This window comes from Tachypleus tridentatus, chromosome 12 (genome assembly GCF_004210375.1).
Source record: "Tachypleus tridentatus isolate NWPU-2018 chromosome 12, ASM421037v1, whole genome shotgun sequence".
Lineage (NCBI taxonomy): Eukaryota > Metazoa > Arthropoda > Merostomata > Xiphosura > Limulidae > Tachypleus > Tachypleus tridentatus.
The window spans coordinates 11665545-11687993 of NC_134836.1; the positions used below are offsets into that span (position 1 = coordinate 11665545).

General features: G+C 33.6%; 1 protein-coding gene across 1 annotated transcript in view; it reads left to right on the top strand.

Annotated features, from left to right (window-relative positions):
- Nucleotides 1–21510, top strand: part of LOC143234580 (nuclear receptor subfamily 2 group C member 2-like) — a 55137-nt gene extending 33627 nt beyond the window's left edge. The window contains 7 exon segments of the mRNA XM_076472037.1: nt 1209–1365; nt 11915–12054; nt 12485–12622; nt 13039–13165; nt 15702–15838; nt 17450–17501; nt 19079–21510. Of these exon segments, the coding sequence (XP_076328152.1) occupies nt 1209–1365; nt 11915–12054; nt 12485–12622; nt 13039–13165; nt 15702–15838; nt 17450–17501; nt 19079–19085 (758 nt within the window). The 3' untranslated portion in view covers nt 19086–21510.
- The last annotated feature ends 939 nt before the right edge of the window (nt 21511–22449 follow it).

Genomic DNA, 22449 nt, shown 5'->3' on the forward strand with positions numbered 1-22449 from the left:
ACACTGAACAGTGTTTTTGGCAGTGGTGAAACTGTCCACCTTACCAATGTTTTTGATTTTTTAAGGGCTGTGTTGGCCTTTTTAGCTTTAAGTTTTTATCTGATGTTGGGCCACTATTTTAGTTCCTTTTACACTTTTAATAATTTTTACTAGTTGTTTGCCACAGATAGTCTAGTTGCTTTGCCACAGATAGTCTAGTTGCTTTGCACCATAAAATTCCAAACAGCCAACCAACCAACTGAACATGACATGAGGCTTTCTCCCCTTTACCTCAGTGTGTAAGTGCTTCACCCTGCACCCAGCATGGTTTTGAGTTGCCTCTCTCCATACCTCACATGTGAAGTCAGTTATCTCTACCATGGCTTTGGGTTTACTTTCCCTTTTACCTCATGTGTCAAGTCACTTGTCTCCAATATAGCAATCACTGGTCATACCTTGCAAGTAACAACTCGTTCAAAAATATCATGCTTAGAACTTATAACTAGTACAAAAATTTATTCTATAAATTGGACACTTGTTTGGTTAAAACAAAAATGTTTTTAGAACCCAAAGAAGTGTTTAGTAATAATTAATAGAGAACTTTCTGAAACTTATTATCATTAGGCATCATTAATTTTTTTAAATGGAAACCTACTTAGAAACACAGCTATACAAATAAACACCATCAGAAAACTAAACTATAAATTATGTTTTCTAGAAACTTGCACATGATATTACTATGACATTTCAGGAAGCATGTTCCTCATAATAAATGTTATACTTCATTAACTTTAACATTATTTCTAAAAATGTTTAAGATTACATCATGTTGAGATTTTTTATTTCAATTTTATAAAGTTGTAAAAACAAAAAAAATATTAGTAACCTACATTTAAACCTTTCTTACATTGCTGCTGTAGCTAAATGTTTTCAGTCTGGATATAAAATGATTGTTGAATTAGGCTTAACCTGTATAAAACTCTCATAATTATTTTCAAAGCTTTTGTAATTCAGAATAGTGAGTTATACAAATGCAAAATGATTATTTAGTGTATGTTTGGCTTTTTAATTTTGACAGAATTTTTTCCATATTTAGGCTTACATCAAATGGAATTGAATTAACAGCTTTCTAAAAAATATTCTCCACTTGTTTATTATACAATGCACAAAATATAACTTCACTGGTAAAAATTTTAGTGGACTAAATAGAATGTTTGATTTTATTTCAGGTCCTCTTCTCTTAGACGACCATGCCATTTTCACCCTAACACTCCCAGATCTTGGGAGGTCTTTCTTAAATCCTCAGTATATCTGTGAGAGTGCTTCACGACTTTTATTCCTTTCGGTTCACTGGGCTCGTTCCATTCCAGCATTCCAACTCCTTTTGTAAGTAAAGGATTAAGAATCATTTGCCTTGGTGACAAAATATTAGAATTTTTTTGTTGAAAAGGGGTAAATTACATTATTTTTTAATTCATTTTTACATCACTTTTCTTAAAAACTTAACATATTATCAAGATATACAAAAAACAAAATTTGTTTTTATGTATTAACAACATAAACTAAGAAGAAACTTCGTGTTTAAAAAATTTCATTGCTACATGATTAAAGAAATTAAGATGTTTTCTTCCTAAAGAATACTTCATATTTGTATTTCATACTGAAAAACATTAACTCATATTCACTACTCTCTTAACTGGAATGTGTTTGTAATCATCAAAGCTTCCACACTATAACTTTGAGTATGTTTTGTACATCTTTGCAAAATTTGGCAAGCTTCTCAATAAACATTACAAATCTTTTGTGAAAATAAAATTTATTTTTTGTTGAGTCTTCTAAGCAAAAACTTGCCTGTAAATATATGGAGTCAGAGTGCTGTCTGCTCTGAGTGATTGTAGTGATAAGGTTAAAAGATGTCTTTATCTGAATATTGAGAATTTTCATTTGCTTAATCTTTAAAACCTCCTAAATAAATATCAGTCATTTTCTTACAGTAAAATTTATATTTTATCCTTTTTTTGTTTGTAGTGAAATACAAAATTACACAAGTATTGAAACCAAGTTTGTATTGTGATAAGTCTACAGTTGTACAGCTAAGTCATTTTGTAGCATATTTTATCTGTAATTTTTTTAGTTACTTTATACCTGTTTGATCAAATTACCAGACCTCAACCCCTCGGTGTGGATTCCTGTATGTGGTGAGGGGACCTCCCAGGAAGGGTCTGTTCTTTCAGTTTACCTCCTCTGGGATCTAAACATCTACCTATGTGTTTGCCATGCATGGCAACTCATGAAGGGGAGGAGAGGATCCTGGTGGTTGAGGGTCCAACCCTGACACACCACTTTGACCTTGAATTCCTGTAGACGGGCAACCTTGGGGTGGCCCCTTGGTTCAGTTGGCTAGTCTACTTGGGCTAGGGTCAACCAAGTACCAGTGTTGGATGTTCTCAATTGGTGTTGTGGACATTATATCTGATGCTGGTGTTTGGGTATAGTGCTCACGAAATCCTGGCGTTGCTGCAGTGTCCTTGTTTGGCATTGTAGCGTGTCCCTCATTGGGCTCCATGGTGGGTGGTGTCATTGGGCACTGAAATTTCCCTTTCTTTATTATGGATTCTCTAATTAAAAATCTTAATAAAATAATGAAAAAACAGTCCATAGGTAAATGACCATGTCTTTAAGATTCTGAGCAACAATCCTCACTATCCATACTACCTATTGCACTCACCTTCAGACAAACCTTTAGGGCAAATGTCTTCCTTTTTCATTCAGAAGGGACTAGAGGGACTTGCTGGCTCTCCAAAGTCAGTAAAAAAGCTTTGATCTGGTGATGTATTGGTGGAAACATCCACATCCCAACACAGTGAACTCCTGTTGCATTCTAAGGCAATTGGGGATGTACCTATAGAGGTTACACCCCATGCTACTTTGAATTAATCACGAAAATTATTGTTGAGAGGGATTTGAAGAACATCCCAGAGTCAGAGATTCTTGCTGGTTTCTCCACCCAACGAGTTTCTGCAGTGAGGCGTATCTCCACTTGCAAGGATGGCATTATGGTGCTTACCAGTGTCCTCATTCTGACATTAATATCACCATGCCCACCTGCCACCATCAAGGCAGGTTATCGTAATTGCAGAATACGGTCATACATTCCAAACCCTCTCCAATGTTTCCAGTGTCAACAGTTTGGTCACTCAAGACATCATGTCATGGCTCCTTGATGTGTTTTCGTTGCAGTGGCAAGGACCATGATGCCTATGAGTGTGAAACGGACCCTCATTGCATCAATTGCAATGGCTCTCACTCGCCCTACTCTCGTTCTTGCCCTAAATGTTTGGAAGAAAAAGAGGTGCTATGTTTGAAAATGGTTCATAACATTACCTATCTTGAGGCTTGAAAATTGCTGTCCACCACCTTATCTCAGACATATGCTGCTGCACTTCGTTTTACAGCTACTGTGGGAGTGCAGACGTATATCTCTGTGCCTCCTAAAGAATCATTCTCTAAACAAATGAAAAGTCTTTTGACCTCCATGGTTAAAAAAGTTGATGAACCAACTTCAACACCCATCTCTGTCCCTAAATACCTTCCAGCAAACTACAAGATCCACTTCCTTTGGTTCCAGGTATGGGCATTTCCTTGGGTACATCTTCTTCTTTCATCTCAAGATGCAAAACAATCATTCGTTCACATCCTCAATTGTTGGAATCCTCTTCCAATAACAAAGACTTGCTCAATCCACCAAGGGCAAGATTCATGGAGGCCATCAGACCTCCCATGAATAAGGAAAGTAAAGACGTGGTCATAACCAGAAGGGTTCTATGCCTAGTTCACTTACATGTAAATAAAAATGGCCACCCTGGTACAATGGAACTGTTGAGGTTTACATTCTAATCTGGATTACATCAAACACTGATTGCTTCCTACCATCCTGTTTGTCTCTTCTTACAGGAAACATTTCTGAAATCTGCCGATACAGTCACCTTTCAGTGGTTTTCTTTATACAGAAATGATAGGCTGTGTGATGGACGAGTGCATGGAGGGGTGGCACTGTTGGTTTATCAGTATGTGCCCACCCTGTCTTTACCACTTGACACATCCTTAGAGGCCCTAGCCATACGTGTTTCCTTTGGAGGTACCATCACTGTTTGTTCTCTCTACCTGTTGCCTGGAGAGACCTATGATCAATCAGACCTTGATGCTGTCATTGAACAATTGCTGTCTCTCTCTTTAATCTTGGGGGATTTCATTGGTCATCATCCTCTCTGTAGAAGTGCTGATATTGATGGGAGGGGTTGCTCCGTAGAGTGTATGCTCTCTGATCACAACCTTTCTTTTCAATAGTGGTTCTTCTACTTACTTTCATGCACCTAGTCAGTCCTTTACTGCTATTGATCTATCAGTTTGCTCCCCTTCACTATTTTCCCATTTTTCATAGAGGGTTGACAATAATCCATGATGCAGTAATCATTTTCCTATAATCTTGAGAGAGACTGGCCGTGGTTGATGCCACCTGACCCTCGTGCCCCAGTGGAAGCTGGATCAGGCAAACTGCCTGACTTTCACTGCTCTCACAGAACTTTATCCTGCCATTGTCTGTAAGCCATCAGTAGACGACTGTGTGACATCAGTAACTGACTGTATTATACAAGCAACTGCTCAATGTATTCCTGAAACCTTGACACATTTTCCACTATATCCTCGTTCATGGTGGAATCCTGCCTGACACATGGCACAGAAGGCTGAAAAACGAGCCTAGGATACTTTCCATAGATATCCCACACTCTCGAACTGAGGGTGCTTTCCAGGGGGCCCGTGCACATGCTCAGTAGGTAAGACGTCAAAGCCAGAAGGAATCTTGGATTAAGTTTGCAACCAGCATATCCTCTACCACCAGTTCCAAAGTTATATGGGACAAGAATCAAAAGGTCAGTGGGCAATATCACTCTGTCCCCTTCTTGATCTTGCTCTCTGATGGTCAGGAAGTAACTGATTTCTAGAGCATTGCCGATACTCTAGGTGAAAGCTTTTGCTGGGTATCTAGCACTTCTGCCTCTTCTTCTACCTTCTTGGCCATCAAGACTCAGGCAGAGCAACTACCTTTTTTCCTTTTGAGCTGATTGTGTCTATGACTATAATTGTCCCTCTATACTGGTGGAACTCAAACTGGCCCTTCATCAGTCTGGCAGTACATCGGTTGGACCTGATGATACACACTATGAGATGCTGCACCATCTATTTCCTGCTTCTCTTGCTATCCTACTGGTTGTTTTTAACTGGATATGGCAGGAGAATGTTTTTCCTGATGAGTGGCACCAGGCAGTTGTCCTGCCTTTCTCCAAGCCTAGGAAGGATCCCAAGATTCCTTCAAACTATAGGCCAACTGCTTCAACAAGCTGTCTCTGTAAGACCTTAGAGAGGATGGTTAATGCTTGTCTTGTTTAGTTCCTCAAAACAAACAACCTCCTCTCACCTACCCAGTTTGGGTTCCGATGACAGTGCTCCACCATGGACCACCTGATTCGACTTGAAACGTCAATCAGAGAAGCCTTTCTCAAACCACAATATCTTGTATCAATATTCTTTGACATTGAGAAAGCTTATGATACAACATGGAGGTATGGAATTTTGGGAGACCTCCATACATATGGGTTACGTGACCATTTGCCAATTTTTATTGAAAATTTTTTAATGGACAGGAGATTCTGAGTTCGTGTTGGTTTGACACTTTCCCTTTCGATTCTACAGGAACTTGGAGTCCCTCAGGGCTGTGTTCTGAGTGTCACACTTTTCAGTATAAAATTTAATGCCATCACTGAACAACTCCCTCTCACTGTTGCAAATGGTCTCTATGTCGACAACTTTCATATCTCATGTCAGTCGTCGAGCATGAGGTACATTGAGAGGCAGCTACAGACTGCCCTCAATTAGTTACTTAAGTGGACCACAGCAAACGGCTTTCACTTCTCTTTCTAAAACCGGTTGCATGCAGAGAAAGTTGTTCTAACTAGACTATGCATTGGTCACAGTTTTTAACTCATTGTTTTCTTTTATCTGGAACTGATGCACCAGTGTGTAGTTTGTATAAAACTCTCATCACAATGAGCCATATTTTACTTTCTTGTCATCGTTATGATTCACAACAAAGGCACCATTTCAAGCATGTACTGTCCCAAGGTTTGTCTATTATGTTTGACAGTATTATTGAAGATGGTGACACTGTCCACCTTGGTAGTGTTTTTAGTTTTTTAAAGGTCATTGATCTTTTTAATGCCATTTAAGTTTGTTAATATACAGTTATGTGAAATAATTAGGACACCCTATGAAAGCCTGTGTATTTTTGTAACAATTTTGGATAAATGGATATTTAATCTCAGTTGTAACAATACTGAGAGATTAAAGTAATATAACTAAACAATTAAAACTGAAGAAAAGACTTTTTAAGATCTTCTGTAAAATGTAATTCTACAAAAATGCATATTCTGAGGAAAAAGTTAGGATACCCCCACATTTATTCCCACTTAAAATGGCTCAACTCACATACAGGTGTATCACACCAGGTGCACATGATTATAAGATCGTTACTCAGCATTTTGAATGAGGCTTGCCCTATTTAAACCTCAGACATTTAGTTTGGTGTGCTCCTGACTGTTGAAGTGAGAGTGACAACCATGGTGAGAGCAAAATAGCTGTCTGAGGCCTTCAGAAAGAAAATTGTAGCAGCTTATGAGTCTGGTAAGGGAGTTGAAAAGATCTCAGAAGAAATTGAAATCAGCTATTAGAAAATAGTCAACAAGTGGAGGGCTTTCAAAACAACTGCAATCATGCCAAGGTCTGGTTGTCCAAGCAAGTTCACCCCGAAGGTGCTAAAAGAGGTCTCCAAAAACCCTAAAATGTCATCATGGAACCTACAGCAGGCTCTGGCTAGTGTTGATGTGAAAGTACATGCCTCTACAATCAGAAAGAGACTGCACAAGTGTAACTTTCATGAGAGGTGTGCAAAGAGGAAACCTTTGCTCTCTAAGAGAAACATCAAGGCCAGACTGAAGTTTGCTAGAGAGAATGTAGACAAAGACCAGGACTTCTGGGATAATGTTCTTTGGACAGATGGGTCCAAAATTGAATTATTTGGATACCAGAACAGAGGACATGTTTGGCGTAAACCAAATACCGCATTCCAGGAAAAGAACCTCATACCAACTGTGAAGCACGGAGGTAGAAGTGTCATGGTTTGGGGCTGCTTTGCTGCAGCAGGACCTGGACAGCTCACAATCATAGAATCCACCATGAATTCTACTGTGTATCAGAGGGTGCTTGAGGATCATGTGAGACCATCTGTACGAAAATTAAAGCTAATGCAGAACTGGACCCTACAACATGACAATGACCCAAAACAAACCAGTAAATCCACAAAGCACTGGCTAAAAACTAAGAAATGGAGAGTCCTGGAATGGCCGAGTCAAATCCCAGATCTTAATCCCATTGAGATGCTGTGGGGTGACTTGAAACAGGCTGTACATGCAAGAAACCCTCAAACATCTCACAGCTGTCAGAATTCTGCATTGAGGAGTGGAGCAAACTTTCTTCAGACCGATGTCAGAGACTGGTACATGACTACAAGAAGTGTCTCGCTGCAGTTATTTCAGCCAAAGGGTGTAACAGTAGCTATTAGGGGGTAGGGTGTCCTAACTTTTTCCTCAGTTTGAATATACATTTTTGTAGCTTAACATGTACAGAAGATCTTGAAAAGTCTTTTCAGTTTTAATTGTTTAGTTATATTCCTATAATCTCTCAGTGTTGTTAAAATTGAGATTAAATATCTCTGTATCAAAAATTGTTACAAAAATACACAGGCTTTTATAGGGTGCCCTAACTTTTTCACATGACTGTGTACTTTACACCTTTTATTGTGGCTCCCTTTTAAAAATCACAGTTCATCTAGTTCTATTTGAAATTAGAAACTGACTGTAATATTAAGTAACTTGAAATCAGGACTGGAAAGGCCAACTTCAGGTGACTGATGGTGGTTTTTGTACTTACCTGTTAGTTTTCCTGGTGAGTTATGATTATTACAGTCACGCAATAGAAAGTCCTTTACAACTTAAATTACTGTTGTTTTTCTCTTGTCATTGTAGACTAGATGTACACATTGGTTTTATGCTATTTATTTATTTTATTTTTTTAACTTTGTTTTGTTTTACCTTAATTTTCTTTTATGAAGTTTACTGAATTTACTTTTACTTTTTTACCAGAAGTTTGGCATAAATAGACTAGCTGCTTTGTGCCATAAAACATTAAATCAACCAACCAACCAGACCTCATAACAATCATAACAAATGCAAAATAAACTTAAGTTAACCTTTCTTCTGTGTGAAAATACTGTGAATTGTAGCACAAAACTACATTTGTTTATCATAAATAAAATAATCATAGTATGCTATGTTTTAAACTTAGTTTAATTGTGTTATTGCCCTTTGAACTTTCTATAAGTAATAATCCCACCATACAAGTTATAAATTGTTTGATGAACATGGGAGTCACATTACCTCATTGAATTACACTGGTGCAAGAACTGCTCAATGGATACGTCATGAAAATTTTTATTATTTTTCATTATCTAACCTAATAAGTTTCTATTTTTACTTTTATAACATCAAATAAAGAATACACATGAAAAACAAGAAATAGCATACTTACTTCAGTCCTCTTGTTATTTGCAAGTAACTCTTGAAACTGAAGCATTTTTTTGTATAATAATGGTACTACTACACTAAACAATTTTATCAATTGAATAATGCACCTAAGGATATAGAATATTAATGTGCATAAACCAATTTCATGTAGGTATTGTAATTTATCTGAATCTCTAACTATCAAATAGCAGCCTTTAAAAACATGGCTGAATGTTTTTTTTATGTGAATTCCTTGAGAAAAAAACATTTGAAATTGAAGGCAAAATAGGGAATTTTTTTGTAAGTAAAATAAGGATTGTTTTTTTACAGTTTTATGGAATTTGTGACATTTGAGAAACTTGATATCCTTTCTTTCTATGGACTCTGAAGTGATAGGTTCATGTAACATCATCTACTACTTGTGTAAGGGAACAATTTCTTCACACAGATTATGTATCAACTATTGTTTATGGAAGGACGTTTACAAAGGATGACATGATGACCATTGTACATAAATTAGTGGGTTCTCTATTGCAGACAGTAATTCTTACCTGTCCTTTTTAAGGGAAAATGAGTAGAAAAAAGTTAATTGCTTTTTTCTTTCTCCTGGTTATGCTTTGGGACTTTACTCCTTGTTGAAGAGAACCATTAAACTTTCTTATCAGAACTTAGTATCACAGATGCATACAATTCTCTATCATATCCTTGTGTTGTATAATTCTTCTCGTTCTTTAATTCATAATCTTAACCCTAACTACTTTATGTTTAACCTTTTTTTTTTGACATTGGCATCTAAGTTTATTCCTTCCTAGACCAACTACGTCCTCACAACCTTGTACATCACCCTTATCTGTTTGATTATTATATCCCGGATTTATACCATCTTGAATTCCATTTCTCAGTTCCCAATTTTGAAATCTCTTTAGTGTAAGGAGAGGGGCAAACTCTTTAGTGTCAGTTTTGTCCTTCAGTGGCCAGTACTCCTATCCTCACGTAATTATTCTTACTGTATTTCTTTGTATATTTTCTCTACATCTCAAGTCTGAGGCACTTCACTGTGCCCAGAAGATTTTTGTGAATGATTCTCGTTCTCTGCTTTGGTCTGTTCCAATTCTACCAGTTCCCTGCTCATTCAGCTCCTGTTATTGCTGGGAATTGTTATAGATTACATCCTTTCCCAAGTTTGATTGTTTTTTTTTTCATCCAAGATGTTTGCCTGGTGCCATTTCTTTGCTTTAAAATTTTGGTGGTATTTCTGATTTGATTGAATCATGAGCACAGTCTGCCTATCATTGGATTTTACACTGTCCCAAATACAACTTTCTACCAATATATCTTGATCTATTCCTCTGCTTCCTTTCTTTAGATTCCCTGCTTTATTCTTGCTTGTTTTTCAGAATAGTGTCATGCAATTACCCATTGCATTGTTTCCATTTCCAGACCCTTCTGGCTGAAAGGCTAATGTGTATCTGGGCATTTTTTTCATGTATCCCCACCACAAATATCTCTCTTCCCCCTCCACCCTATTGTAAAATGGAGTACAGGAGATTCTTTATGCTTACCAGTTCCTAGCTGCAGGGGGTGGGTGAACCACAAAGAATCTTTGCTGCTTGAGATCTAACTCAAACATGTTACCTGATCCTATGGCTTGAATCAGTACATTTCAGTTGAAGTGAACACACATTGTTTGGTTCTCATACAGCTGACCTGTCCAATTGAGATGTTTATAGAACACCACGCTCTTTGGCATGACTGTTATGCCCTCTACCCTCAGCTGGAGCAGATTCAATAAAGTCTATTACAGTTGAGGTGAGCACAGGATACAGTCTGAGTGCATCCCAACCACATTAAATATATTAGCTTTACCATCTCTTGTATGCAATTACCAGATGGCAATATTCTTATTTTCCCCATCCATGGGTCACATAGGGCTTATTTACTCTTCTTCCCAAATTCCTGTGCAAAAAGTATACTGTGAAAAAGATGAGAGTCAGTCTCCCAGGGGTATGTCCCTACAGAGCATTTGCCATTGGGTGTTGCACACTATGGTCATTCATTATGTACCTTATGATAAATCTTTACACTGACTCCACCACCACTTCAACATGTGATTCTACTTTAGCTGTGTGAAGAAGTGTGGTTTCAGAAGTTAATGTTTTGCTTGCCTGAAAATATATTTCTGATAGACACCTCTTCTCACTAATTCCTTCAATAAAGAGGGACCTTAAGTAGGGAAGATGTGTTGCAAAAATTCTCCACCTACGTAATGACGTTGTTATACAATATCACAGTTCATGAGAATTCTTTTTTAAGATTAAATGCAAGTTCATTAAAAGCTAATGGAATGCCAACCTCTAAGGACAGGAAAACAGCTTTGTGTGTGGAGATCTATCAGAAATGCCTTTTGAGATAGACAAAAATTTTAACACTTATAAAGCCATAAATTAGAAAATTAGACTTACTTGCCACATCAAAAGTTACCAGTAGTTTTCTCTGACATTCAGTACTGTATTATTTATAACCAGTAGAAATAAGATTTTACTCTGTCAAATGATGTGTTACATTATGTTGTTTTTCATACATAAAATTATCTATTTTGTCTTCAGTTTGGAACTTTTTCACATGGTATTCACATCGACAAGCTTAACTGAGTTTTTAAAGACTCTTTCATAGTTAAATAGCCAGGAAAGTTATAAGTATAAAAAAATTATTATTGTATCTGAAAATGGCTGGTATGGGTGTTAACTTCTATTAAAATGGAGAACAACATTTTCAACCTTCTTAAGTCATCTTCAGGTTAACTCTATGTTAATCTGAAGTTAACCTAAGAAGGTCGAAACATTGTCCTATACTTTATTGTAATTAAAGTTTTAGTACCCATATCAGACATTTTGAAATATGTTTTTACTTCAAGTGGGTTCCTCATCATCACGAAAAATTATTATTGCTCTGCAATGTGTATGGGGATATCTTTAGTTAGACATAAAACAGTATAAGTAAGTGTAAACAAATGTATACTATCACAACAAGTTGACCAAGTCCATAGAAAGAGAGTTAATATGTCAGTTTATAAAAAGTCTCCTCATACATTCTATTCTCTTAATATCTCAGCATTTTCTACTTAGTTTATTTAAAGCTAGTTTTGTAGATTCTTCGAAATCTAAAGGTTCACAGGCCACTAACTTTCCAGAAACTGTTGTCACCATTAATGGGGTTTAGCACATCTGAGGTTTTAAATGTGTTTTTATTTGGTCATCTAGACCAGACGTCCAAACTACTCTAGTGCAAGGAACTTGGTGTGAGCTGTTCACTCTTGGTTTAGCACAGTGTTCTCAGCTACTTTCACTCCAGACCATCCTTAAAGCTGTTGCTGACCATCTGAAGAGAAGTGAGGAACAAGGTCAGCTCATAATAAACTTTTAGAATGTTTTCAGTTAGATTCTACTTCTTAATATTAAGAGAAATGTTAACACTTCTTAAGTTGCATATATAAAGTGAGATGTATGGTATAAATAAAGTGAGATGTATGGTATAAATGTTTTTCAGAAATAAGATAAATTGAATGCTACTAATTTCTGGTTAAGATGGACCTTGTTAGATGAATAACATTGAACAATGTCTTTCATCAGCATTTGTAATGCAGGTATAATTGTCCTTTGGCTCTCCACCTAGTTTGATGTAATTTTTTGTTGGCCATTCTTGTGAGCTATCACTGTTTGTGTGGGACTCAATACAGAGTTGTAAGTTTACATAGTTTTTGACTCAAGTGAAAATAATAAGTTTTAGTATTGGTAATGTGACTGTAAAGTGATTGTTTCTTTTCTATACAGACCAGTCTACATCAGAACGAGTCCAACATGCTATGGAGCATATCAGTAAGCTACAGATTATTGTGAATTCACTGTCTCACTTGCAGCTGGATGACCACGAGTATGCTTACTTGAAGGCAATTGTACTCTTCAGCCCAGGTTGTGCTAATTAAGAAAGTATATTATTTGTTTTACAATTAACACTTGTAACCTTTCTGTTATAAACATCATATTTACACTACAGATGAAACATCTCTAAATTTCTCTTACAAAGATATATAGTTTTGTAAAGATTTGTTTTTTACACTTTAAATTTCTTGTATTTATGTATATAATTTTACAATTCATATTGGATTTTTTATTAGTAATGTGTTTCCAACATGAATTTCTGTCTTACTGAAGTAATTTTTCAGTATCTAAACCCCATGAAGAGTTTCAAATTTGAAGATCTGTCTTACTAAAAGATTTTATTTTACCTTTAGTATTCAGTAATAAGAGTTTTAAATTTAAGAAAAATAACATGAATTTTATGCCTTAAAGAAAGTTAGATACTCACACATTAAATTCATCAACAGACAACTTGTCTCATCCAAAGGCTCGCCAAGTTGAAAAGTTTCAAGAGCGAGCATACCAAGAAATGCACACATATATTGACCAGACTTTTACAAAAAACAGTGACAGGTTTCCAAAACTCCTGTTACGGTAAGTATCTGATGCTGTTTTTGTAGAACATATGTTCAGCAAACCTGTTTTTTTTTTTTTTTGTGATTTTCCACTGAAGAAATTCTTGAGTAAATATTTCTATAGAAATACAGTAGGGAACCATTTGAGAGTTACAAAATAACATTTTGGTCATAAAATTTTATTACTGTGATCATCATAGAGAAAAATATAACACTGGCTGAATAATCTGGAAGTATTTAGCAATATGTCAAGATAAATTTCAAATTCAAATAAACTTGCATTAAAAAAATATCAAAAACTACACGTTTATTGGCTACTGTGTAAGCATGGGAGAAAGTTAAACGGGTCATTCATAAGCACTTTCATGCCTATGTTACCACTAAATCCCGACTACTTAAGTTTATTGGATTGGATACAGCTTTTTACAGGGTCATACCATACACATTTTCTGTCACTTCTATATAGTACTTGAGACAATTTTTTTGTAACTACTGTATTGTTTTAAAAGCTGATAAATCCTACCCCACTTTTTTTCTGAACCAGGATTTGAAAAATTATATAGGATACATATACTTATTTATTTATTGTATCAGCCCAGACTTTCTACAAATTCATAATATAAATAGTTTATAATATTTTAGGCAACTGTCATTGTAACAGTTCTACTGTCAACAAATTGAAACATTCTGCAATACCACATTTTAAAAGTAGGGAAAGCTCAGAGAATTACAATGTATGATCTCATTTGATATTGGCACTGTCAAACTAAGTAAGGAGCAGAGATTCATTTCTTTTTCATTAGAAGGTTTCTATTTCAGCCACTAACAGTAGAATAAAAATAGGAAATAGGTGTGAAAAGATTAGAAGAAATTCTCAGGAGAGTTACTTTGAACTTCGTGATCCATCTGAAAAAGAATAGACAATAAAATTACTACAGAAAATAAGTGTTAAAAGGTGAGAAGTATAACACTATGAAACTTTATGTTCAATATTAACAATACTATACACTTTATTTTGTACACTAAAAACTTTATGTTCAATATCAATATTAACAATACTATACACTTTATTTTGTTATACAATCTGGAGAATCAAGAATATTACAGCAAAAAAAACTACAGATAAAATATAAAGTTTTACTAAAAATAAAAATATTTGATATTTAATTACAAGGTTTTTATCTTTCATCTGTTTTCACTATTTATTATTATAAAAATAACTAAAATGTAAAAAATACAACTTATTGTGTAATATAATGCAAGAAAAATAATCAGAATCTTCATAGAGCATACACCCAAGCAGCTTGTTGATTATGGTAATGTGAGGCACATACGTGGTTCACGATTCTCTTCTTATGATAGAAATTTTGCCGTATTGACCTTTAAATGCATGATTAAAAAATAATTAAGTATAATGTTATACATTTATACTATTTACAATAAACATTTATGGTTTCCTGTTACAATCTCCAGTCATTCTAAAACAAAAATGATAACATAAATTTATTTCCTAACTTTTTAATGATTTTGAGGTCAGTCAAATCGAGCAACACCATATAGAGTTAGCATTGATAAAATGAAATATTAAACATATATAAAGTTTTATTCAAACAAACTTTGATTATTAACTAGAAGGATATAGATTGCTCAAACGAAACTTGATAAAGTTCAGATAGAGAAAAATATTTTTAATCTTAAAATCAAAATTACTTTGCATATTGGATAGTCAACATTCTGAAAGGAAACAATTTATGAGAAAATCTTAGGTTAAAATATCTTGGAACTTAATTTAAACACCTGATATTTTTTTTGCATGAAAGCCTTATGTCTGCTAATAACCTGCAAACATTTGTAAAGGAAAGTGCATGTTATCAAATGTCATAGTATAACTATTCTCATTGTTATAAGGTGGGTGGATTCTACACAGCTTGTATTCATTAAGTTGATTATAAAGTAATTTGATTAAATTTTGAATGTTACTAAAAGATTATGACATGTACATTTTGAACTACCCATACCAGGGTGGTTAAGAGTTTTCTTAAGCACTATTGATGTTCATATTGCTAAGAGTATTATTGCTTTTAAAGTTTCAAAAACTATTTAGTTAAGAATTCAAGATTTCTTCACATGGCATGTTGCCAGTATTCTGATCCAGTCAAACTGGTTGTTGAAAGTGTTGGTGTTTTTACAGTATACAAATGAATGGCTGGTTAAAAATCCTAAATGTTTTCAATTGACAGGCTATCTCTAGTGTAATCTATTCACATTGGTCTTATTGTAGAGTGTGTGGCTACACAGAAAACAATATTATCTAATTAAGAAACTAGGTGTTTCTGTTTGATAGGTTTTGCTAGTACTATAATTAATCCAAGCTAGTATTTAAAAATATTGTTTCTATAGTCTGATAAAAACTATCTAGTTAGACTGCTGGTTATTTCACTTGTTAGGTTGTCTGTACTATAATTAATCTAAACTGATATTGTTGAAAAATATTATTGTTTTTACAATCTAATAATAATTATCTAGTTAGACTGTTGGTTGTTTCCACTTGTTAGGTTGCCAGTACTGCGATCTATCCAAGCTGGTATTGTTGAAGAACTCTTTTTTTCTGGGCTGATTGGGAGTGTTGAGATAAACAGCATCATTCCCTACATTCTTAAGATGGATCCTAGTGAATTCTCTCCTGGAGCTGGTGTGTGTTTCCCTTTTATTCATTCAAAACCACTTATCAATTAGATAAACTAGTCTTATTGACTCAGAACCACTCATCGTTTTGATAAACTAGTCTTATTCACTCAGAACCGCTCATTCATGATGACGAGAAACCCACTTGAAGTAAAAATGTATTCTCAAGATGAATGGTATGAGTATTAAATCTTTAATTAAAATAAGTTACAGAACAATGTTTCATCCTTCTTAGGTCATCTTTTAGGTTAAAATGTCTGCTAATCTGAAGATCACTTAAGAAGGTCGATACATTGTTCTATACTAATTGAAGTGCTAATACCCACACCATTCATCTTGAGAATACAGAACCACTCACTGTTTAGATAAGCTGACCTCATTCACTCAAAACCAATCATTGTTTAGATAAACTCTTTTTATTCACTCAGAACCAGACATGGTGTTGATAAGCTAGTTTTATTCACTTGGAGCCAGTCATTGTTTAGATAAATTAGGATGTACCTGTATGGCTTACAGTGAGAGAGAGGTTTGTGAAAGTTTCGTTTTTTTTCCAAAAACATATTCATGCTAGCTATATAAAGATTAAAAGAACACTGGACTTAATTAATTGTTAAAATTAAAATTTTTCTCTTTGTTTAGATTTTTGAAGCAATAAGGAATTTATAAACACCTCACTGAATATAAGTTTATCTTAAAGGTATGTGTAAATAATGTGTGAAAAAGAAGTACCTCAAGTGTGTGATAGGATTCAAAATCAAATGTAGCTATGGAATTAATATTTTACAAGTTATGATTGTAAACAGTATTTATGATTTTGTCTTAGTTATGACAGTAATGATTGAAAATACAGAAACTGTTATACCCCACGTAATGAAAGAGAAAACTGAAGAAATCCCATTAGTATCCCTAGTAATCACTCTTACTGACTAATCTATATATAGCCATCACTGGAGCTATGAAATTTATGCATTTTAAAAGAAAAAAATAACTTCTTTTTGACACATCCCAAATCATTCCTAGTTGATTAAACCATATTTGACAGGTCCAAATGCCAAAGTCTAGGAGGAGTTAGCGGACAAACAAACAAACATCTCACAAATTACAGTAAGATTAAGGTATGTTTAGAAAACCTGTAAATTTTATGCCATGAAGTAACTGTAAGAACTTTCTAAACTTAATTTTTGTCAGGTATAAAAAAGTGAGGTTTCTTCCTAATTAAAAGGAACAATTTCTTCATGTAAATAAAATGTGTAAATCTATGAAGTGTGGTGCTGCTTTATTGTTGTAAACTCACTATTTATGTTTGTTGATTATAAATTTGGCTGTAATATTTGAAATGTTATGACTGTTTTTCACACTTCACTCTTTATTGTTGTTTCTTTTTAAGGATGGTTGAAATCTTTTAAATATTATTATATTTATTTTCTAATATCACTTTATGTTACTTTTTCTTTATATAGTGTTAAATAATTTGTCACATTATGGTATTTGGTATTTCAAAAATAATTCTTGTGAGAAAATAATTTAGTGCCATCAATTTAACACTGCTATAAAGTATATAAGCTCACTGAAGCATTAAGCTAAACTATTCTAAAGTTTGACATGTTTTATTTTGTAGGAAGAACAACTCCAGAGTCTGTGCTTCCTCACATAGATGATATGTCATCAAGGTACAGTATATTTGATACTCATGTATTTCACATCTTTGTATTACTTGAAATTAGAGGAAAAAGATAAGACCTATTCAGTTCACATTTGTTAATTAATTAACTAACAAGAACATCTGCTTGCAGTAAGCTATGTAAAAGAGTGAAAGTGAAAACTGAATTCACCATCAGTACAGCTAATTAAATATGCATTTCTTATGTTTCTACTTAAAAAAAGACCAGAATGAATTGCTTCATCATATTTGACTATTGTCCTTGTAATATTTCTTGAAGTTCAACCAATTTAGGTTTATATTAGTCCTAAATACAAATTATAAGCTAACAATGCAAACAGTATCTACCTCATTTACTCACATGATTTACACAAATCCACTGTAAAAAAAATGGTGGTGGACCAGGATTTCTGAAGAAATAAGGAGATGATCTAAGTTGTAGCCTTTTAAAAAAAAACACACCAAACACAAACCTTGTTTAAGAACATATGAGCCAATGAAAGTGTATGTGTCTGTTTCAAACAATAGTTTTATCATCATCAGGTGGCACTCAGAGTTCCAGTATTTACAGCACATGTGTGACTTAATTTTTATACAACAATATGAAGTGCATGTTTCTCCAGTTTCTAAAGTCTCTATCACAGTGTTCTGATTGATCGACCAAGGGAATTATTTCAAGGCAGTTCTGTATTGACAACACTAATCATATGTTTCCTGCTGTATCAAACTGTCAAAAATAACTGACTGTGTTTGTGTTAGATTATGCAGAGCTAGGATAAAGAAAGTTATGTATAATTCTTAGCTGTTATGTTAACCTGTAAAGCCACTGCATAATATGCTTGTTGAAGACCATATAATAAACTCTTCAAGACTTAGGTCATGACAACAATTGGAGTCATATTTGATTAAACATTGCAGTTTTGGTGATGTTACAAGAACACTAATTTTTGTGACCCCAAACTGAGTAGGTCATAATCTTGTTGCCTGATTTAAAAAAAAAAACATTTGTGAGATTTTTAATGTACAAGAACAGTTATCTTAAACTTTGGTTTATTAACACTGGAAAAATCTGAGAAGACGCATTATTTTGAAGAGTTTGTTAGCACTTTAAGTCACTTGAATCTTCAGGGTTAAACAAGATTACAACAAATGAGTAGAAGTTTCAATAATCTAAATGATATTGTGTTTTTAATAGTGTTATTATATGTGTAATATGTTAATTATGTAAAATACTAACTGTGTAATTAGTAGATTTCCGTAAAACACTTCATTAATTTTTCATTGAGTAGATTCCATTAGAAAATTTGTGCCAATTGTATTTTGATTGTATGTGTTTTTGGCATAGAGTGCAATTCCCCATTTAATAAATAAATTGTTTTTGTCACTAGAACTGATCAGAGTAAATGACATACTTGTCTTTACTTGAATTGTGATAATCAAAGTTATAGAAGAGTGGGTTATATAACTTTTAGTTCAGATTTTTTGAAAAGATTTTCTTGCAATTTTTAAGATGTTTGATGTCAGCCTAACTGGTAGTTGCTTTAATATAGCAAAAACATCATGAATGTCTGTCTCTCCTACTTTTAGATTCTGAACTTGGAAAATGGTCTGAGGTTTGGAACAGAGAAGTGAAAAGTGATATTTTACTGAAGACAAGTTTTGTTTCATTTCTGAAAACACTCCACAGCTGTTGCAAACTTATTCTAATAAGCTTTTTGGATGAGAAACGTCACAGAGTTTGAACAAAACAGAAGAACTATTCTAGTGATAGCCTGTATCATACATTTTGGGTGAGTTGTGCCCAGTCGGTAACTGTTGTTCTTGTCACTAATTTCATGGAACATCTGGAGTTCTAAAAAACAAAAGCACTACTAAATGAACCTTTTCTTTCACTCTTGACTGTTGTATCAACAGCTTCTGAGAGGGACCCAGTAATTAGAAACATTTATGTAACGAGGAAACGATTTCTCTGAAACATGACACACTTGAGAAAACTGGAGACAACCATAAAAACTGTGTGGTTTATGAAGGTGAAAAATTTTATTCCTCTGAAGATACTTGCAAACTTATGGCCTTGATTTTGAAAACTGTTGTTAAATTTGACAACATTTAAAGAAAGAAGTTACAGTATGAAGATGAGTTGAGAAATATGTTAAGACTGTGTTTTTTATTTGTTGACTTTGTTTATCTCAAGTTGATGGGAAAAGCTCCTATTATATATTATTATTTAAATTAAGTTTTATCTTCATATTTCTAGTAATTTTCTTTCTTAGTTGTGTAAAATTGTTGATATTTGTAACAGATTTTAATAATTTATCAGAATAAGCTGAGCCGTGTGTAAAAACTATTTCGAGAGTACATTTCTTGATGGCTTATCTACTAATATGTTCATACTTATGACACTAAAATATACATGACTATTTTAAACCATGGCTGAAATGAAACCAGCAATAAAATCTAATTTAACCTAAATTAGGTAGTAAAAATATGTCAAATAAACTGTATTGTGAAAATAACATGTATCCAAATATTCAAGTCTAGTGACTTAGTGGCAAGTCTGGAAACTTACAAAAACCAAGAAAAAAAAATATATACAGGTATCATTACCCACAACGCACAGAGCACAGTGTATAGGTTCGTACTTAATTGGAACCTAACTAACTAACTAAACATGACCTGTGTTGGTATTAGCATTACTTCAGTTACCTTAATGTACTCATAATTAACATGCTAGTGTTAAAATATTAGGAATGTGATCCTCTAATTGAAGAAAACAGCTCTTGAAAATAATAACTGTGCAGTCACTCATTAATGAAATAAAACAGGTTTTCATTTGATCTTCTTTCTTCATAAAACATGCTTAAAAATTGTTATTTATTCTGTTGCTTTTGTCCTTTAAAGGTTCTTTTCAATCATTTGGTAAAAAACAAAGTCTGGGCAACTAATTTTTAGCACAAATTCTCTAACAACATTCTTTAAGCTTTCATTAATAAGCTTAATTCATGAATATAGCTGAAGTTTCTGAAAATATGAGTATTAATTTGCTGGTTTTGGCCACCTATAATAACAAAGCTGTTCATGACTGCTGTATATGTTACATATAAACATAAATATTATTCATGTTATCATTCATTTTTGTTATATTTTTTAATTATATTGTTTAAACTGTTAACCATGTTGTACACAACTGGCACTGTATTACCAGAGATCATGATTTTAAGTGTTATGTAGCGGTTTCTCTTTTTTTTTCGTTTATGCATTTTGCAAATAACTATTAATATATGTTCAAAAACTGTTGAAATCTCTCTCTGGGGTTGTTGTATACATCTGTTATTTTGCATTTTTGACTTATCAAATAATTCAAACTGTAGTAAAATATTTTGTCATATTAAACATTATATGAAGAATGTAGTGTTACCCTAATTCTAATTTAACAATATTGGTGAATGTGAACAGTGTTGTGATGCTAAAGTTAACAACTTCTTGATAATGTGTGAACAAGATTGTATCATTTAATCTTTCTTCAACACTTTTGATAGTGTTTTGACATTTTAAATGTCATGATAATTTTAACCATTAAACAGCAGAATGTTGTAGATTGTTAGAGTTAAGCATTCTGTGAACAGAATTGTGTTATTTTTAATGTTAATTTATGAACATTAATTTGTTGTTAAATATGTTTTGAACAATATTATATCACAGGTTAAATGCTTTATCAATAATATCACATATAACCAGAGTTTTTAATGTATTAGATTTGTATACATTTTCTATGCATTACTCACTCATCAGTTTTACATATTTCTTTTTGTATATAAGTGTGACTGTATTAGTTCATAAACTAGTGTACTCTGAGTCCTTTTATTTTTAATACCCCTTAAGAAGAGATCATGTTGGTTTTAATAGTGGGCTGGAATTTTACAAAGAAAAATCCATTGGTGACTTTTAATTAATAGAATTTCATGAAATGAGTTGTGTACTATAATGATTTTATGTCTTAATAAATAAGTTTAAAAGGCATTTTGTCAGTGACATATCAAAATACATTAATGCAATATTTTATTGTCTGCAGATAGAAAATGTTAACAAAAATGTCTCTCAGATTGTCAGAATACACTAGTGCAATAATTCTGTTTACAAATTGTCAGAATAGATTTTAGTGATATATTTGTGCTTACAGGTATATTCAGTTACTGGACTGTTTATAGATTTATTGATATGTTTTATGTTACTTATGTATTTTTGCTTCACATGATTTATTCATTTTAATTTGGAATCACAGGTTAATTCTTAAGAAATTTGCTAACATGGCAATATGTAGAATAGTTCTCTGTGTATATAACTGGTGGGTGTTTGCATGTTTTGATAGATTTCTAGAAAATTACTAGTTTGGTTGTATTAGTGCATTAATTTTGTTTTTAATAGTATTCAACTATTTGGTTTTGTATTCGTTGTAGGTTTATGGCAGATACTGAAAGGATTGTGGAACTCTTCCATACTGTCACGTTGTCTGTCAGTTGAGAGCTAAAACTATAGTTTGTATCTGTTGAAGGTGTGTTGCTTACATTCGTGATGAATAGGGTATGTGGTAAATTCTTGAAAACATACAGTTACAAGCATTACTTTTCATTATAAATATTCACATATCACACTGACTCTGTAGTGTTCTTTTCATTCCAATTCCTGCAAGAGCAAAGATATAGAACTACAGTCACAATGCACGTCAAACGATAACACTCCATTCAGGAACCTTCTATTGGTTGGAAAAATATTGTAACTGTGCAGAGATATTCCAGAAACATTTATAAATGTGTTTCAACCAATAAATAATATGTCCGGCATGGCCAGATGGTTAGGGTACTTGACTTATAATCCGACGGTCATAGGTTCAAATCCCTGTCATACAAAATTTCCATGCCCTTTCAACCGTGGGGGTAGGATTAGTGTGATGATCAGTC